Genomic DNA, 19,297 nt, shown 5'->3' with positions numbered 1-19,297 from the left:
CCACCCTTAAAACTAAATAGCCTAGTCCATTTTATTAAAATATTATTAAATTTTTATTATAAAATAATTAAAAAATTATTTTTAATTTCTGACATTTACATTATTTATTAAAAAATATTATTTATTTATTTCTTTAAAGTTTTTTGATCGAAAAATCTGGACCGTTGATCTGAAAAGTTTTTACCGTTGAAAATCCAAGGGCCCACAAAACTAGCTATTGGAAATCTAACGGCCGAGGCTTAGCCACATGGCACATGTCCCGTGCCCTTTAGTGCCCCTGCAGTGCGAGCCCGTCGTCTCTTGCCTTGTCAGGGAAGTGTGACCATGCGAGCGTGTTTCCGACACACTTGACATAAAAAAATTGTGTTGTCCGATGACGTCATGTTGGCATCAGCATGATGCCAGATAAGCCATTTTCTACCTCAGCCTATTTTGGACCGACCTACAAACTGACTTGGACTTTAGGCTAACCTATTTTCAAGGGTGGAGGGGTTTTTTTAGATTCCAGCCTATTTTTTAAGGCTTTCGATCAGCTTAAAAAATAGGGCTGAGTTTCTCTAAATTAGGGGTGTAAATTAACACGAAGACTATTTGAGTCTCGCGCGGCCCCGCGCGCAGTCCGATATAAACCCATTTCCACATGTAACTAAACCCGACCCGGTCCATCAAAACGTCCGTTCGATGAGAAACCCCGACCCGAATTACGCATACCGAACATAAGATAGCTAAACCGACCTCAGCACGCCGCCACCGCAAAACAATGCTGAGTCTTCTCCGGAGGTCCGCCGGAAAGCTCCGGTACAAACCCGGTACCATTTTCAACTATTCGGACCCTCTCACAACCCGGCGCCACTACACCTCCGCAGTCCCACAAATCAAATCCGCCGCCGCCACCGGTCTTTATGGCTTCGACCACTTAAAGTCCCCCAAAGGCTTTCAACGTTTCGTCGACGATGCAATCGAAAGGTACGGACTTTTCCAAATTAAACGAAAACATGCAAATTCCCAATATATATGAAGTTTTAACTTCAAATTCTCTCCAAAAATTCATTTTTTTTGTTTGTAGGTCGGGAGAGCTGGTTGCATACATTGCCGGGATGCCTTCGTCGGCGGAAGTAGTTAGAGCCATGGATGAAATTTCTGACACAGTATGTGATTGGAATTTTAAAATTTTCACAGTATTGCTACTTTGTTCATAAGAGTGTGTGCTTGAACTAATTTTCTTGTATTATTTGTCTAATTTGATGTAGGTTTGCTCTGTCCTTGACTCAGCGGAGCTTTGTCGAAACAGTCATCCTGACAGGTTATTCTCTGAATTGTTCGAATTTTCGGTTCTCCCACTAAGTAATTTTTCGCTTTTTCGTATTTGGATTGTCAATGTAATTGATTCTGACATGGATATTCAACATATAGAGTTCAGTTTTTTGCTTTTTGATTGTATTGATGTTTGTATACTAGGGAATTCGTTGAGGAGGCGACCAAAGCATCCATGAGAATGAGTGAATATCTACATGTGAGGTGACGGTGAATCGTCTTTGCAAATTTTTACTCACAATTTTGTTGTCTGTGTGAATTATATTGTGTCTGAGCCATTGCTAGTGTCTGAGTTTTTTTTTTTTTTTTAAATCACTGTGTTGTAGTTTCTGAATACAAATCATACTTTGTATAATGCCGTGAAAAAAGCTGAGCAAGAGGGCAAATTGCTTACAGCCGAAGCTCAAAGGGTTGCACATTTCCTCCACCTTGACTTTGAGAAGGGTGGAATTCATCTTTCTGATGGTATTTACTTTTCTCTTCTTGTTTTATGATGCTGTTGCGGCAGGGATTTTATTTCAGTCAAATAACATTTCACTTACGCTTTGCAGAGAAATTGGATAGAGTGAATGAGCTGAATACAGAAATTTCCAAACTGTGCAGACAGTAAGTACACTACTTAATTTACTTTTCCAATAGTTAGGGCCTTTAGGACTGCTATCGGGTTAGGAAAATGAGTTCATTTCTACTGGTTTGTATGATTAATGATGCCATTTGTATGATTAATGATGCCACACAATTATTCTGTTTGTAATATTTGACCATGGACATAGCTTGGGCCCCTTCCGCCCATTTTCTATTGAACCTTAGGTCCAGATGTATCATATTCAAATTATGCCACGTAGTGTTGTTGGAGATTTGTTTTTAATTGCTTGTTGATGCTGTGCCATCTTTTTATTTTTACTTTTTAACGAGTTTGTATAATTGACTTACCTTTGCTTCAACTGCATTTGTTTTTGGCGCAGGTTCAATATAAATATTGACACTGACCCAGGTGCTGTAGATATTTTCCCAGCATCACGTATACCTCAAAATTTGCACCATCTCCTTAAACCCATCTATCGTTCCACATCTGTAATTTCAAGGGAATCGTTGAGGCCCAGGGGTAACATGAATGAAAAGGGATTTCGTATAACAACAGACCCACATACTCTATCCTGTGTATTGCAAGGGGCACAAGATGATGAGGTAACTTCATTGTTTAGAAAAACTCATTTTTTTCTTGTTTTCTGAATTGTTGTTGCTGAAGGGAGTTGAGGCAGTGGGTCCATATATTGCATGTCATTAAAGTTTCTCTCCCAGTTTCAGATACATGTTTTCTGTTTTGTTTTCTTTAATTAATGAATTTGGTTTCAGGTTAGGAAAATGGCATATATCAAGGGAAACTCTGTTCCTCGTGCAAACCTTGGTGTTCTTGATAAACTTATAGCTGCCCGTCATGAGCTAGCTCAGGTTAGTTATCTTCATATTTGGTGCCTACCAAATATTTAACATGTGATGCAGTTTAATTCTGTTGTATTTGTATTTATGGGCATTTTTTGGCCTTATTGATGAATGCAGATAATGTGTTATAGATCTTATGCTGAATACACCTTGAAGCCTAACATGGCTTCATCCCCAGAAGTTGTGATGTCTTTCTTGAAAGAGATGAGCGAGATGGTCAGACCTAGCGCTGATGAGGTATTATGTCCTTAGGAAACATATTTGTAGTGTTTGTAAGAATTGCTGCAATTTTGTTTTGGCTGTATATCATACTGCAGCTTTTGTCTCTTAATGATCACTTTTACTGTAGGAGTTTAAAAAAATTAGGGAATTTAAGAGAGAAAAATGTGGTCAGCAATCTGGTAATTTAGAGCCATGGGATGAGGCATACTACACAGCAATGATGAAGTCTTCTGCCTATGACTTGGACTCTTCGGTATGTTTTGTTCTCCTGTTTGCTTTTAAAGTAAACAACTGGAACTGCAAAGTTTGCTTGCTAACACATCATATTGAGGGTATGGAAGCAAGGGGAGTTATCTTGATTCTCTTTCTCACCAATGCAGGTTGTTGCATCGTATTTTTCTCTTCCACATTGTATCGAGGGTTTGAAAGTGCTGGTTGAATCATTATTTGGTGCTACGCTTCATAGCATCCCCCTAGCACCAGGTGAATCATGGCACCCAGATGTGCGTAAAATGGCACTTCATCATCCTGAAGAGGTATTCACATGGATAATAATGGACGTGAATGTTTTATATACACATATATATATATATATGTTATACACTTAAAGAGAATTTAAAGCTTTGTGAATGCTTCAGTTATATGCATAATTCTGTGTAAACTCTTGTTCATGCCTGAATATCATTGTACTGGTTTTGTCTTCTGTGACACGTATGTTCATCAGGATCTATGTACTTGTTACAGGGTGATTTGGGGTATCTGTACCTTGATTTGTACTCAAGGAAGGGCAAGTATCCAGGTTGTGCTCATTTTGCAATTAAAGGTGGCCGCAGGGTTTCTGAATCAGAATATCAACTTCCTGTATGTAAATATTTTTGCTTTACTTGACTTTTATTTTTCATATTATGCGTCTTTCTAAAGACTAAAGAGTAGACTTGATAATTCTTAGTTAGATTCTTGAAAATGGAATAAAGCGAATTAGGGACTCTTAAGTGCTTTTTTGGACCTTAAAACTGTTGACACTATGGCGGTTTTGCATTTGTATTGGAGAAACTCTCCTATTGGATGTGAGAACATAGTATTTTGGAATTAATTCCCCTTCTTTGTGAAAAGGTTTGAATTAAGTGACAGACTATTTCAGAACATCAACAATAAAATCATTCAATGATTTACTACATCATCGCTTATTTCATTGGGTTTAAACTCTGCTTTGGTGCACAGGTTGTTGCTCTTGTATGCAGTTTTTCTGCTTCATGTCATTCATCAACTGCGAGGCTAAATCATTTCGAACTGGAAACTCTGTTTCATGAGTTTGGACATGCTCTCCATTCGTTGCTTTCAAGAACGGTATTCTAGAAACACCTTATGACTGGGAAGTACAATATCTACATCATTTCCTCTTCCTTTTCATGAATTAATAGTCAACTTTTTATTATTTCTGGCAGGATTACCAACACTTTTCAGGTACCAGGGTGATTTTTGATTTAGCGGAAACACCTTCAAACCTTTTTGAGTAAGTTCAATGCTTTGATTATTTTCCGATCATCCTTTTAATATGACGATGTGGTTGAATATATTTGACATGATGGTTTTAATGTGTGTAACTCTCTGAATTATCACTGTTAGAAACGGTAGTCCATTTTGGCGATTTTGATGATAAAATATTTAATGTTTTGTTGATAATAACCTTCGTGAAGATAGGTTGGTAATGCGCTGACAATAATTCTGGCGCTATGTCTAGGTACTTTTCATGGGATTACCGAGTTTTGAAGACATTTGCCAAACACTATTCAACTGGTGAAATTATCCCTAAGAAACTTGTAGAGTCAATGCAGGGTGCCAGAAAAATGTTTGCTGCAACTGAATTGCAACGTCAGGTTATTGTCCAAGGACTATCTAAATCGATACCACTTGACCAATTTTTACTGATGGAAGAAAAGTTGCGAAACCACAAAGAAGGAATATTGACCCATGTTTACTTGCTTGTTTTCTGTTCATCAGATTTTTTATGCTGCTATTGACCAAACATTCTTCGGGGAACAGCCAACCCCACCAACAAGCTCTATCGTTGCGGATTTGAAAAGACAGTATACTAGTTGGAAGCATGTGGAGGACACCCACTGGGAGACCCGATTCAGTCACCTATTGAATTATGGTGCAGGTATGCTGAATTTTTTTCAAACATATAGAAGGGAAATTCAAAAAGTTCACATGGCCAATTAGTAATGCTGTGTTCAGTAGTACAACTTCTTGTGTGTAAATCACTCTTGAAAATCGGCAATCCGATCTTCATCAGGTTGCTTGCAAGTGTCTGGGATCCACTTTGAGCTTTAGAAGTACCTCAAATCAGGAAAATTATTATAAATAATACCCTCATTATTGTATCCAAGCTCGTTTTCATGGCTGATAAGCGTACATTATTTTGCAGGTTATTATAGCTACTTATACGCCAGATGTTTTGCCGCAACGATATGGCAGAAGCTGTGTCACGAGGATCCACTATCATTAACTACGGGAACTGCTTTAAGAACAAAGTTGTTACAGCATGGGGGAGCAAAAGATCCAGCTGATTTGTTAAACGGTCTTGTAGGAGATGGAATTTTGAGGGATTGTAACGGAGGAATAGTTCCTGATATCACCTGCCTTTGCGACGAAATGAAGCTGGGGGTGAAGGTATAGTGAACAGCCGCTGCTGTGAACATTCGAGCTCTCAAGAACTAGCGAACTAACAGCAACAGGAGGAATGAAACTGAGGGAGATGAAGGGCTCCTCTTCTAGGAGGCAAGGAGGCAATGTCGAGCTTGCCGGCTGGGGTTAGCAGCTCTGGATTCCGCTCGGAGTTGTTATGGCATAAAGGCATTTGATTTTTAGAAACTTGCATTTGAATTTTGACATGGATGAAAAAGAATCAACGGTACAGATCATTTACGTAAAGAATTATGTTACAGATTGTGAAGGGTAAAAATTTAGTTACAGGTTCCTACTAATTGATTGATTATTTTTACAAGAAGAGATGAACAACAACTGGGAAAAATCCTTCCCTTCTACCCAGAAACTACTCGAAGCTAGCAGCCGGAAGTTTACTGCCCCGGTTCACTATCCATTCACGAATAATAGAATTCACTTCGTCGGGCAGTTCGTCGTGCGGGCAATGACCTCATTTTGATAACCGTACCAAACTTGGAGGGCCTAAAATGCCGTTACACTTATACCTAACTGTTTTGCTGGGAAAGATATCGTCTTTGGATCTTTTCCTCTCCTTACAAATTATTATATCTTTTAAAAGTTTTTACTAACTTTTCTGTTTTTAGCCGTTTGATTAAATTTTAAAGGTCTAAATCACTTGATCCCTGTTCTTTGGAGGGAAAGATCCGGCAAGAATCTCTTTCCGTTTTGCTGGTCAAGAGTAAACGACACGTCGTTTACCTTGAAAGCCGAAAATACACAGAACGGGCAAAAATAAAGCAAATCTTCTACCAACGAACTAAACTGAAAATGGCGCTAATTCACAGTCCCTCTTCTCCCACCACCAAACCCTATCATCATCACCTTCCTCACACTCCTCCTCTGCTTCACTTTTCAACCAGAAGCCATTTCACAGTGAAGTCCCAGACGCCATCGGAGCCCTCAAAACCCCCCCCGAGGCCGCCAGGTCCCACCCAAGAAACCCACCTCAGCCGGGACAGGCTTCGGCTCTCCTCCTCCTTCTCCGGCCAAGCCAAAAGCGAATCCCGCCGCTGATAAGAAGAAAGGGAACAGGGCTGCGGTGATTCGGAGGTCGCCGGTGGAAAAGCCCCTGCTTTATTCTGAGGAAGATGAGGCTAAGGCCAAAGAGATGGGCACAAATGAGAGCGCTTTTGTTCTTGCTTGGTTGGGGCTCGGCGGTGTTATTCTAGCCCAAGGCCTTATTCTCGCCGCATCAGGTACGATTGCTTAAACCTTTGCATTCATTGTGATTGACTGGATGCGAAATATGTGAAAATTTTGTTGGGTATTTTGTAAAGGTTGGATTTTTTTTTGTTAGCATTTGGTTAAATCTGTAGGAGTCGATAAGTTTGAACCGTTTAAATTGTCAAATTGTTTGGTTCGGTCGATATTGAATTGTGTTTTCAGTTATCCAGGATTGACTTGCTAGATTTATAAGGTCTGGTAACGAGAATCCTAGTAAATGTGACTTTGAATTCGACCTTGTGATTCGAGTTCCGGGGCAAAATTTGTATTGGGTTATATGCTGGAAGTAGAATTTTGCATCCGATAATGTTTTGTCTAGCAGAAAAAACACTACAACAAATAAAAGACTAGACCTTGTTGGTCCAAAAGAAATGTGGTTTTAGTTTAGGGTTTTACCCATTTGTTCTCAGTCCCAACATGTTGGCCAGTCAGGACTCAATTTTCATCATTTAGAATCGAATTCGGTATTTTGAGTCATTGTCAGCCGTCCTCTTAGGTGGTAAGACATATCAGCCGTGGATAATGCACACATTGTTTAGGTTTAAGAACGTTTGTCCAAACAAGCGGCTGACCTTGAGATCGGAGTTGAATAATATTCCACTCTCACTGATCATCCTATGACTGGAAAACCTAACAAGTTATTGAGAATATCATCTATTGGAAAGAGTTTGCACAGAAAGACCATTTATATCCTCGTGGAATCTTCGAACTATGAACTATTAGTCACATAAGATATAGAACATAATGGGCATAGCTTTCCAAATGACAAAGATTCTGTGTCCCAAACTTCTCTATTGAGAATCCAACCTCATAAACACATTCCTTTCGGATCATAATATAATCAGCTGAACCTTCCGATTAAAGGAGTATTAATGCATCCTTTCTTCACGTATCTCAAAAAGCAGTACATTATGCATTATGATCGATTACTTGAATGTTGAGGAAAAGGCTCGGATATAATAAAATCATGGAAGTTATTTCTATAATTGATTCGTTAAGGTATGCTTTGTGTTTTCTTCATATTGTGACTAATTTGTTCGCTTTCATTTCAGGCTTCCTGCCAGAAGATTGGGACAAGTTCCTTGTGAAGTATTTATATCCATCTTTTACACCGACAGTCGGCTTGTTTGTTGCTGGAAGTGTTGTATATGGAGCGGTGAAGTATCTGCAGAATGAGGAACTTAAAGGTCAGAAATGATATTCACTTTGTATAGATACAAACTTTCAGGTAAATGAGGGGACAATTCAGTAGCTTTTTAAGGCTGTACTTGTAGTGCTTTCATGGTTTACGGGAAGATGAATTAGCTAAAAAATCGCAAACTGCTTTCCATTTGTTCTTAAAGCAGTTCTGTGATCCATCCCTTCATTAATTTCTACAAGCTATACTCGGAACGATGTTGCTTTTAAATAGTCATATAGCATAAGTTCAGTAACAGGTAGACCGTTGGATCACATGGGTCTCACACCCTATCGAGGAGAACCCACATGAGTGAATGACCTGTCCTGTAACTGGACTATCCAGCTCAAGACAGATTCCGTACACAATCCTGTGATCTTGCCCTTCCTATCATCTCGCGGTGCCTTTTACTTGTGTTGCTTATACCATGCTTGCGCACCCTTCAGTCATTTTTAGCATTAGAAAAAGGCCGACTATCTCGTGCAAATTTCAGTATTTCATCCTGTCATCCTAATGAATGGATTACTTGTTTGTGATCTGCTTACACTTCCTCCTCTTCTTCCATATTGCAGTGTTGTAGCCATTCCACTTGTCTATTGGCCCTCATCTTAGATAGATATTCATGAAGTTGGTCATGAACTCAATGACTGAAAAGTACTTTTCCCACCAGTGAATTGTAATTGTGCTTATCACAGTTCACTGTGAGATCTGTGATTATATCAACTTAAGTCCACTTTACTAACCCCGGGACACCCTATCTTCTGTGATTATATCAACTTAGGGCGGTCTACGATCTTTTCGGATGAGGTATAACCATTTAGTCAGTCACTTAAGTGAAGAAGAAACTTCATTAATCTCTGTTTGAATCCATGTCTTTGGTTAGGTAGAGAGAATGAGACAGGCAACTGGACAGTTTATGTTTGTGCTAATGGTTTGGAAAAAGACAGATCGCCGTCCATGGCTGCCGGGCACAAAAGACGCTCGCCGTTGCCGGTATAGTCCCTTGGAGTAGGACCGCCGGTCGTTGTTCTAACTGTACTTTTTTCCTTCGTATATTTGACTCTTGAGTTCTGATCTACTTGAACTTTTGGGGTGCTTTATACATAACTAACGCTATTATTTACCGTGTTAAAGTAAAATTTAGTGTTTCACTAGTCAAATTAAAGGAACTATACCGTATCGACTCACTCTATCTCTCTCTCTCATGTGACTCACCCGATGAGAGGAATAGAAGAATATGATTGATGTAAGTTTTTCTCGTCTAGAGAGATTTCTTTACGTCGCTAATTCATCGTATGATAATTATCTATAAAACTTGTAATGCGCTTTTGAAATACGTTACAAGTGTTTATTAAACGGTAACATCACTGGAGTAAACTTAGTTTCGCGAGAGCATCTCTTAGTATGAGAATCACTTCTAGCTTTAATCAATCCGCAATGTTTGGAGTTTACAAGATTTTTTTAGAGCCACCACCCTATTCCAGCTGCCTCTAAAAAAGATCTAGTGTCAATTTTTGGCAAGAGGGCCACCACCCAATCATTGATTAGCCGCGTGGCAGTTGGCTCAATCAAATTTGTGTGAGAATTGGATGGAAATGAGCTTTTGAGGTCCCCCTCTTCTAATTATTCTTCGTTAAATTCTAATCAATGTGGACAACTCAATGATCTCCACCTCTAGATCCTGACAGATTTTTCAGTGTATCCAAATCATAGAGTGAAACACCACATATCATTATGCAATTGGAGAGACATTTGAAAAAAAAAAAAAAAAAAAACTTCCTCTAAATGTATAATGACATATGATGTTCCGTCTCGTGTTCCGAGCACACTAAAAAATCTCTATCGCTTCCCTTGTAATAACTCAAGAAAACCCAATTTACACAGCCTGACTCATCTGCCTTGACTTGTATACAAATCAATTGTGAGGAAGATTCTAACCGAGAATAAGCGGACATGTAAAATGACATGACGTAATTCACGTCTACGAAACAGTGTCATATTTGAAAATAAACACGACAGATTAACAAGAGCTTGTAATAAATTATGTACTGGGAACCCTAAGGTGAGAACACTGATTAGGGATTAAAAAACAAAGCAAAAGCATAAAAAAGTTGGACATATTTTATACACTAAAACACTTAAACGTCAAAGGTCGTGCTGCAGGCGCCGCTGCCTCTTTTAGTTTCCTTAACTTAATCATGTTTCAAATATTGATTAAACTAATCAAAGTGTTAAGTACTACTGTGGATCCTAATCATCCTATATTTTTCAGGGCAAAATTGTAATTATGTCTTTAAAGTTTGGATTTTTCAATTTGCAAGTTGACGCAGATAAGAGTGAGAGCCAGCTGGTTTTCCTCTTTTAAATCCAAACGCATAATTTTGACTGCTGGAACTTGGAAATGGGGTAAACTCTAATTGGCTGGAAAGGGATCCTCATCGGATTTTTTTCTTTCTAGGGATCTAAGGAATTCCATGATCGTGATTATTCATCGTACATTGTGTGATTAGTTTTCGTTAGGTACTATTTATATTTAATTTTAAAATAATTTCTGACCGCACAATATACGATAAACGGTCACAATCACGAAATTCCTAACATCCCTAGGAAAGGATCCGACGAGGATTCGATGAGACACTTCGTACTATCGTTTTACTATTAAATTATTCATGCCAATAGCAGAATGTTAAAATTTGTTGTGCATTCTCGCATGTAATTCTTAACCGTTGATGCATGCGAAACTTCTTATTATGGGACTTACACAAATTTATAATTAGAAATCAACAATTAATAAGTGAGTGGTTAAACGTAGTAAACTCTTCTTATAATTGAGTTCGTCTTAAAACCCAACACTACGAAAAGAACTTGCGCGGAATTAGGATGCCAAGACAATGATATCTTAAACCAACTACGTAACAATATGTTAATAAGTTATGCTGTTTCAGACACATGCGGCCAAGCGTAATAAGCTTAAAACATACCACTACATTTTCGTCCCAATTGCACGTAACTTTCTACACACCACACAAAAGCTGGTGTCCAATTCTTAGAAGTTTTAAACACAAACAGATTGGAGCTCCCTCCCCAGTCAAATTGGAGATCTTGGTGGGCAAGTTAAGAGTGTGGAAACACAAAACAGTAAGCGGCAGCTTTGGTCGATGGATTGGTGCCCTCTCACCTTCACCTGTCACCTCTGCCTTTGTTTCGTTCGAGTACACAACAAGATGCGCCCCTCTTTGGGCTCTTTTTATTGAAGATTTCCTTTTCATAAAGCATGCAATATTAAATTTTTCAAAAAAATATAAAAATAAAAAAGGTACTCGTACATCAGAAGACTCGTGGCTCAAATCCCTATCAGGTTAACCTAAGAAATGAATTGAGATTCTTTACAAATTTTTGTGTTCGTAATCTGATTTTAAATTTTACGGTCCTTATTAACCTATTTTATAGACACATCTCACACAAAGTAAGGATCCAGATCTATTTGTCTCTCTCCAACAGCATAAATGTTCGGATCTTAGGACTCCAAACATAAAGATCGGGAGATAATCTCGACTATAAGAAAATTGAGAGGAAAAACCAAAGGAGATTAGTTAAAGGTGGGACCCGAAAGAGGAAAAAAATATAGTGAGCCAAAAGTGTTTTCATGAAATGAAATGCACAGGTATAGTTGTCTAAGACTGACATGCATGCTTTAAACATGCGCGCAAAAACATTATGAAAGCAACCGATCGAACTTTCATTTCGTTCCCAAATTTATGAATCTGAGTCTCGTGGTGGATGGCAATGAAATCGATCTTTACCAAATCAAGTGATGCATTCACGTTGGAAATTTTATTGCATGTTTCGGAGGGGGTCCTTTAAATTTGATATCCGATATGGACACCACGCAAGCGTTTTGACTGTTCGTCAGTGTAAGATTAGATTGAAATTCTTGTAAGGTTACAACATACATGTACAAAAGGCAGCTTGTGTAGGGTTCACATGAATATTTGGCTCATTTTGTCTTGAGATTATTGTAGGTAACAATTGATTCGACAATCGAATAGGTGGAGTTACCGTAATATAAATATAAGGTTCTTTCACAACCTGAAATTTCATTTTTTTTTTTACAAGTCTATTTAACGTGACTAAAATGGGGCGTGCCAAGTGGTTGGAGTGTACCATCTACACCACTTTTTACTTCTCACGTACCTCATGTTAATTTCTGTCATTTGATCTTCTTCAATTCATCCGATTTCATAGCCAAAAATGAGTAGTTGTTTCTTCATGTTGTTCCCTTCTCAAGGGGCGAGTTCTTATGCATTACACTCCATCAGTTTCAAATAACGATTATCATTAGGAGATTAAAGTTGTTATTTCTAACACACAAACCCTACATATAAAGTAAATCCTGGATGTAGGGCCTATTATCTTGTCTATCCTAGGGTGAAATCACAAAAGCGATGATAATATAGGAAACAGTTTGATGGGTTAATTAAAAAAATGTGGCAATTAATTATAATTATGTGCACTTAACCTATGTGTAATGATGAAAGTGGAACTTAGAAAGAAAAAAAAAGGGCAGATCAAAACAATAATTTCGAAATTAAAAAGTGGATAAACAATTATTGTCAAATATTCTATTATAGTTATCACAATCACCTTCATGAAGAATTGAGATCTACCCTCAAGAGAATCAAGATTCTATTCAGATTTCTGTGTTCGAAATCTAAGAATCAGGAGATCTGGATTGTTAAAGCAAGAGAGAAAGATTCAGACTCTTGATTTGTGTGAAGTGGGCTATCGCGATAGTCAAATGACGGCTATTAAATTAAAAATGAATGATCTGAATCTTTCTATTCTTAAATTCCGAACATGGAACACCTCACCAAAGCAAAACCCACACAATTGAGAACAAGAATAATCAGATGTCTTTCAATCTACTAGTTTTCAATTTTTCACACCAAATCAATTTAACAAGACAGCATTTCGAAAACCAGTGTGAATAATTCATACGATTAAATTTGGTTAATGCAAGAAATTAAAACTCCACTTGTCACTAGGGCACAAGGCAGAGGTCGGTCGAAAGTCCACCAAACCTAATAATCGCAAGTAATGAGCACTAAATATATCGAGCGAGTACACAAAACCCATAGTACTACTACTTTATTAGGTATTATACATTTTCTAGTCTCGGATCTATGAGTTCAAATCTTCTGCGTCTATATTTTTTTGTGTGATTCTAAAATATTTTGAACTTTTACAATGCTCGAATGACTTAAAACTTAATATCCAATTTACGCTTCCCAGACTCATGTAACACAAATATAAAATTTTCTTGACCAAATAATCTGAGTGCCGCTAAACTAAATGGTCGTTGTGATATTGGATAATAGTTAGCCAATGAAATCTTTTAGGTCATACGGATCAATACTCCATCTCTATTCAATCATAAGTAATATTATAACACGCTTCCTCTTCTCTTCGAGCACGTACCAAATGGAAGAGTACACATAGAGGGTTATGGGTTTACGTTCGAAATTTTTTATAGTTTGCTTCGAAATATCTTATACATCAAAATATAGTAAAAGTTGACACGTTCGAACTAAAATATTGTCCTAAAATATCTATTCAATCTTTTGGCTTTTGCAATAACATCTAATTAGTAGAACTATTTACACACTTATCTTCAACAACAGCCGAAAATTAAGAAAATATGTAAATAAAGTACGGCTATTTGTATACAAAACCAGTATACAAAATATATATATATCATTATTACCATAATTAACAAACTTACCTACCTTAACTAATCATGCATCAACAAAAGGACAAGGCTTTGTCAACAGCACGGACCCAAAGACCCAAACCCGCCAAAAAAACCCAACAAAGTTAAAACAAAAACAAACCATAAATAGAAACAAAAGGTAAAAAAGGAATTATAACCGTAAAAACCCGAAAGTTTTACTGATCGAGTGCATTCGGTCCGGTACAGTAATTTAAAATGTGGCTCCAAACCCACTGAACCAAGAACTTCCGTCGGATCCCATTCATATTGTACGTGGAGCCATCGTGGTCGTCCATCAGCTGACCCGTGTACGACCCGCCCCCTCCCGTACCGTAGATTCCCTCGCAGAGATCAGCTATCTCGACCGGAAAACTCGGGTCCTGACCCGCGTACCAGGCGTTCACCAACGGGTTGCTCGCCAGCTCAGCAATCTCGTGCGCGATAACGCTTATCATCCCGTCGACTGCCACGTCACCGTTAGGTGACTTTAACGGCTTTAACCCCGGGATGTAATCCGGTACGGCGAACGGGTACGCGCACGTACCTGGACACAATTTGGCCGAGTTTCCAATCCACGCGTACGGCAGAGTGTATCCGACGAGGGAGGGGAAGGTGAAGTAGTGGAACCCACAGACCTGTTTGCAGAAATCCTGGACGTACACGTCATCAGATGTCAGCACGAGGTAGAGCCCGCTCCGGGGATTGACGGGTAACGGCCTCGTTTTGGCCGTTACGGCGCTTTTGATCACGGACTGTATCGAGAGGCGCGTCAGGGTTTTACCGTGGGAGTAAAACCGGTCGTTTTTCTCTGCGCCGAGGTGGACCGTGCGGGAGATGTTCTCGCCGGTCTGGTCGGTGTACAGCTGTACGGTCTTCCACCACCCGGCGACCGAGGGGCGTTTGGAGCCAGCGGCGGAGATCGAGTTGATGAACTCGCGGATGATCTTCTTCTGGGCCGGCTGCCACGTGCCGTACCAGATTGTGTGGACGGTTATGTTGGCGGTTAGGACAGGGCCCATGTGGTAGCGCAGTTTAACGAATTCGGAGGAGCCTTCGAATTTTTTGTTGTCTCCGAGGAGGTCGGAGGTGTTGTGTTTGAGGTCGGGCCAGGGGCGCCATGCGATTGCTGGGTAGGTGGAGAGGAAGAGGGTGAGTAGGGTGAGGAGGAGGAGCACCGGAGCCGGTGGCTGAGGAAGCCAGCCGGTACGGTGGTGCTGAGGCATTTTTTGAATTTTACTGGAGGTGGGTGGAGTGAGAGTGTGAAGTGGGTAGAAGTCACGAGTGTTTGTTTTTGTCGCTGTGAGGGGTATATATAGGAATAAACAAAATTATATTAATTATTAATTATTAATTTAATAATTATTTTGAGAAAGGAAAGAAAAGAAAAGAAAAGAAAATTGTTCGGGAGAGGAGGGAGGGGGCATTGGTTTTCGGGTAATGGAGGACAGATGGATTTTTAAAAGCGAAGACTTGGAGAGACGGATGGGACCCGAGTGAGTCAGACGTGGCACAGGGACATCATCATGATTTATGCGTTCCTGGGTTTTATTTGCAAAGCGCGCGCGGCCAAAAAGCTGTAAACTCAAATAAATTCGATCGAGCTTCAAATAGAGGACTGTCCAAATCGACCTGCATATGCTAAATCACCGGATAATTTTACAAATCGATCAGCATGCTAGCTATAACTTTAGCGTTGCAATTCACAAACACCCTATTTCAAGATTTAAAAAAACGTTCCAATAACGAACTATATAATTTTAACATTATTTGACGCTATAATATAAGGTCTTTTATCTTTTTTTAACGTAGTTTTAAATTAGGGTTTATAACTATATTTTAACTACGAGTTAGGGTTTTTAATCTATTTGGAACATAGTTATGTGTACGTCGAATGCCCCATCGTTATTTCCTATCTTATTTGGGGAAAGCTAGGAAGGCAGTAGACCAGTAGTGTGGTCCGATCGATCGACAGTCCGAGCCACGGGGTAAAAAGCTTGGGGGTGGTTGCCTACGTGGTACCAAGTAGTGAAGCCAACACAGTCGATATCACAAGTTATATATCCAAGATGGTTCGTTGTCCTTCGCTCAGGCACTCACAGCCTCATCTCATTCCCTTCCCCACTCTTCTGTCATATGCCTTCCCCCCAAATTTAAACCCTTCGTATATAAGAATAAATATGCATGCGGTTCTTCACGTACGCAATTACTCTGCCAGTTTCAGAAACCATTAAATTTATACATTTTTTATACTCATTCTAAATATGCTTAATTTTCTCGATGAATAGAGTTTTTCTCTTCAACCTATTACATCTCAAGTTCAAATCTTCCATGTACTCTCTTTGTAAACAAATTTGGTCTACCTAACATTACTCAAAAGATCTTCGCCTTGAAACTTTGACAAAGATCTTGAAATTGGTAGAAAAATTAGAATAATTTGTAGGGTTAATCCAGAGATATATGGTGATGGTGAAGAGAGCCATCAAAGATCAAAAACGGGTGGTCCTCTCTCTCTCTCTCTCTTTCTCTCTCTCTATCATTCTCTCTGTATGTGTCGTCGTCATATATAATGATGGATGTTGGTAATGTAATATTTGTAAAGAGATAAATAATGCAACAGGGTCTGAATAAGTAGTACTAGTTGCTAGTTGCTGCTTCTCTTTTCAAAGGCTCTCAAGTCTCAACACGCGGGTTCTGGCCAAGACTGTTTGAACCAGCAACAAGCTACCTAGCCATGTACATATCTTCATCTGCATGGATACTTAGAGTTTGACTGTTTAGAGATTTTATCACTTCTCAAATGTGCATCGATCTAAAAATAAATGCCCGTCAAATTCTTTTACGTAAATATAAACATAGGGGTAGTGCTATTTGCACATTCTTTTTTATCTTCTCACATACACTCTCAGTTAGGTTCTAAATATGTTATATATGTCCATGAATAGCATTTTGCTTTTAGATATTCCCTTTAAATATGTTGGATTATCTTGATAAAATTTGACGGTCATTTATCTTTTGAGATCTTCGTTAGAACTTATTTGTTTGGAGGTGCACTACATATTTCACCCATGATCAGTTAGGACCACGAGGGAGAAACAGCCATTAAGGATCGTACGATGACCATTATCCTTTACAAAATAAATATGTACTCAAACCACTAAAATATATATATGTACTCAAACCACTAGGGATTTTACCAAAGGACAATCCCTTCGATTGGAATTTTCCTTCAAAATTACGATAATACCCTTTCTTAGCCTACTGTATACACTATTAAAGTCCGAGGTCTATGGACATGAACATTTTAACTAGTTGATGTGGAACATGTACAACGCAATGCTTCATACATGAGTAAACCCACTATGATACTACATATATATATATATAAAGGAATTTTGAAATTTCACCTTAAAATTAATTACCAATACAAGGAAAGCGCGGTTGCAACTTCGTATAAATCTGCAAAATTTCTTGCTTTCTAATGCAAGATATTTTCTCACATCACCACGTCAACATGACTATAGGAATACATACTCCTTACAACTTTCAGAAATATGCATTTATGTGTACTACATACACCAACATATCAATCATAAAGAAGGGAAATCGATAAATTCTTAACCATACATTCAATCCTCCATTCATTTATTAGCCGTATATCATACATAAAAATGTCGTCCAATTCTCACTTGACTTAAGAGTTTAACAAACAAGTCAAAAGTATACGATCACAGATTTACAGTACATAATTTGGAAGCGAGAGAGAGAGCGAAGAGGGAAAATGGCTATTTGGAAATCACGGAGTGAATTGCGCGGCTCCTAATCATGAGTCAGACTTAATCGTACCGCTGAGACCGAGAGCGACCGGAAGGATGGGGCCCAGCAGATGCGTGTAGGGGCACCGTTGAATGCGACGTGACGCTCAGCTCAAAGAGGACTTTGTTTAGCCAAGCCAAACCAAAACACACAGAAAGCGCGCATGCGCCGAGACCTTGTGTCTCTCACTCTCTCTCGACGTTCCCGCCGCGCGCCGATCGAGCGCCGTGGAGACAGAGCCGCGGAATCTTTTGGGGTCTCATTTTGCGCGGGAAGACGGGTTACTTGTTCGGCCCGAACGCAGAGTTACACTTTCGTCAATGCACGTGTAAGTAACGCGCTTTCTTATTGGGTTAAAGGTAGGTCTTTGGACTTTCTCCAAGGTGCATGTTGGCCCAATTCCATGCAATCGCACTCTATCCTTTTCACTTCATCTTTTCCGACCAACCTCTCGTGTTGCCACTTGTGGATGAAATGACAGTTTCTTTGTTTTATTTATCTCCTCTTCCTTTTTAAGTATCTCATAGTAAATGCAAATCGTAAAAGGTAAAAGGTAAATTTACCTCATCCATCGTAGATTGATAGGTTATGTAACCGTTAATTTTGATAAAATTTATGATATAAAATATACACATGTCATGGACACTGACGTATCTAGGATTATAATCTTGATGATTTTTAATGTTAAAGGTGATCAAATTTTTAGATAGAAACATAACACAAATCGAGAAAAAAAAATTTAGTTTATTCATTGAGGCACTTCATCGAACACTTGGTGAGCTTGTTGTCGTCAGTCAAACTAAGTTACGCACATTTCAATCGATATTAACATACGGCGAAGTAATCTGATGAATACTATTGAAATAATTTGAAAAGTGTTGCCCACGCAACATGCAAGAGGTATTTTCTCAAACACTTTATGGGCATAAAATGTTCTGTACCAAACATTTAGAGAGCCATCGAAAGACTCTTCACATGTATATTTTTTTAAACTCCGAATGATCTTGGACCACCTAGGTCTCAATCCGCCACTAATCATAATGTAGGTCATGTATTAACAATTGTGAACTGTTGATTTGATAAAACTTATGACATGAGATTATACACATGTCATGAAAGATTGTGAATCCTCTATAGGCATATCGACAAAATCTAAGATTTCTCAGTCCGTAAATATTTCTTTCATTAAAGTTGTAATAATGAATAGGACGATCGAATTGTGATGGAAATCTCGTAAGAGACATAAGGGATCGTGCAATACAGTACATTTACACATGCAAACAGCCCACAAAATCATTTCACGTACGAAGCCATAGACGATAAGATAAACCAATAGCTAGACTGCTAGAGGTAAATATGTACATCAGTCTGCATGCATGGTATTCTTTCGGGTATAGTGTGTGTATATAGCACATTTAAAATCCAACAACAAAGCTAAATCAGAGAGAGAGAGACGAGGAGGTCTATGATTCTTCGGGGTGCGTTTGGTGGGAGAAAGTTCCGAGTTCTCCTACATTACACTAGTGGATGGAAATGCACCAGTATTTGAACAGTTAGATTGAACATATTAAAATTAAGTTAAAGCAAATCAATTCTTCGGATAGATG

General features: G+C 38.8%; 3 protein-coding genes across 3 annotated transcripts; 2 read left to right on the top strand and 1 right to left on the bottom strand.

The window, feature by feature from the left end:
- The first annotated feature begins 576 nt into the window (after positions 1 to 576).
- Positions 577 to 5,966, top strand: LOC103961971 (mitochondrial intermediate peptidase, mitochondrial). The gene is made up of 17 exons (XM_009374626.3): positions 577 to 966; positions 1,067 to 1,148; positions 1,251 to 1,303; positions 1,459 to 1,513; positions 1,641 to 1,779; positions 1,866 to 1,920; positions 2,280 to 2,502; positions 2,671 to 2,766; positions 2,875 to 2,994; positions 3,107 to 3,232; positions 3,360 to 3,515; positions 3,724 to 3,840; positions 4,201 to 4,326; positions 4,425 to 4,492; positions 4,721 to 4,856; positions 4,981 to 5,140; positions 5,408 to 5,966. The coding sequence occupies exons 1-17, from the start codon at positions 761 to 763 to the stop codon at positions 5,656 to 5,658; spliced, it is 2,169 nt and encodes a 722-aa protein (XP_009372901.1). The 5' UTR covers positions 577 to 760; the 3' UTR covers positions 5,659 to 5,966.
- Positions 5,967 to 6,419: 453 nt separating this feature from the next.
- On the top strand, positions 6,420 to 8,322 carry LOC103959846 (protein LPA2-like). Its single transcript, XM_009372214.3, is given in 3 exon segments — positions 6,420 to 6,620; positions 6,622 to 6,902; positions 7,983 to 8,322. Coding segments are annotated over 3 exon segments (573 nt in total). The 5' UTR covers positions 6,420 to 6,474; the 3' UTR covers positions 8,129 to 8,322.
- A 5,490-nt stretch (positions 8,323 to 13,812) lies between these two features.
- Positions 13,813 to 15,170, bottom strand: LOC103959847 (protein EXORDIUM-like 3). Its single transcript, XM_009372216.3, has one exon. The coding sequence runs from the start codon at positions 15,098 to 15,100 to the stop codon at positions 14,054 to 14,056; it is 1,047 nt and encodes a 348-aa protein (XP_009370491.2). The 5' UTR covers positions 15,101 to 15,170; the 3' UTR covers positions 13,813 to 14,053.
- Between the last annotated feature and the right edge of the window lie 4,127 nt (positions 15,171 to 19,297).

Source organism: the organism of the source record quoted next, unplaced genomic scaffold (assembly GCF_019419815.1).
Source record: "Pyrus x bretschneideri cultivar Hongxiangsu unplaced genomic scaffold, Pyrus_bretschneideri_v1 Contig4, whole genome shotgun sequence".
Lineage (NCBI taxonomy): Eukaryota > Viridiplantae > Streptophyta > Magnoliopsida > Rosales > Rosaceae > Pyrus > Pyrus x bretschneideri.
Note: the sequence above shows the minus strand (reverse complement) of the source record. Positions and strands in the feature narration are given on the sequence as shown.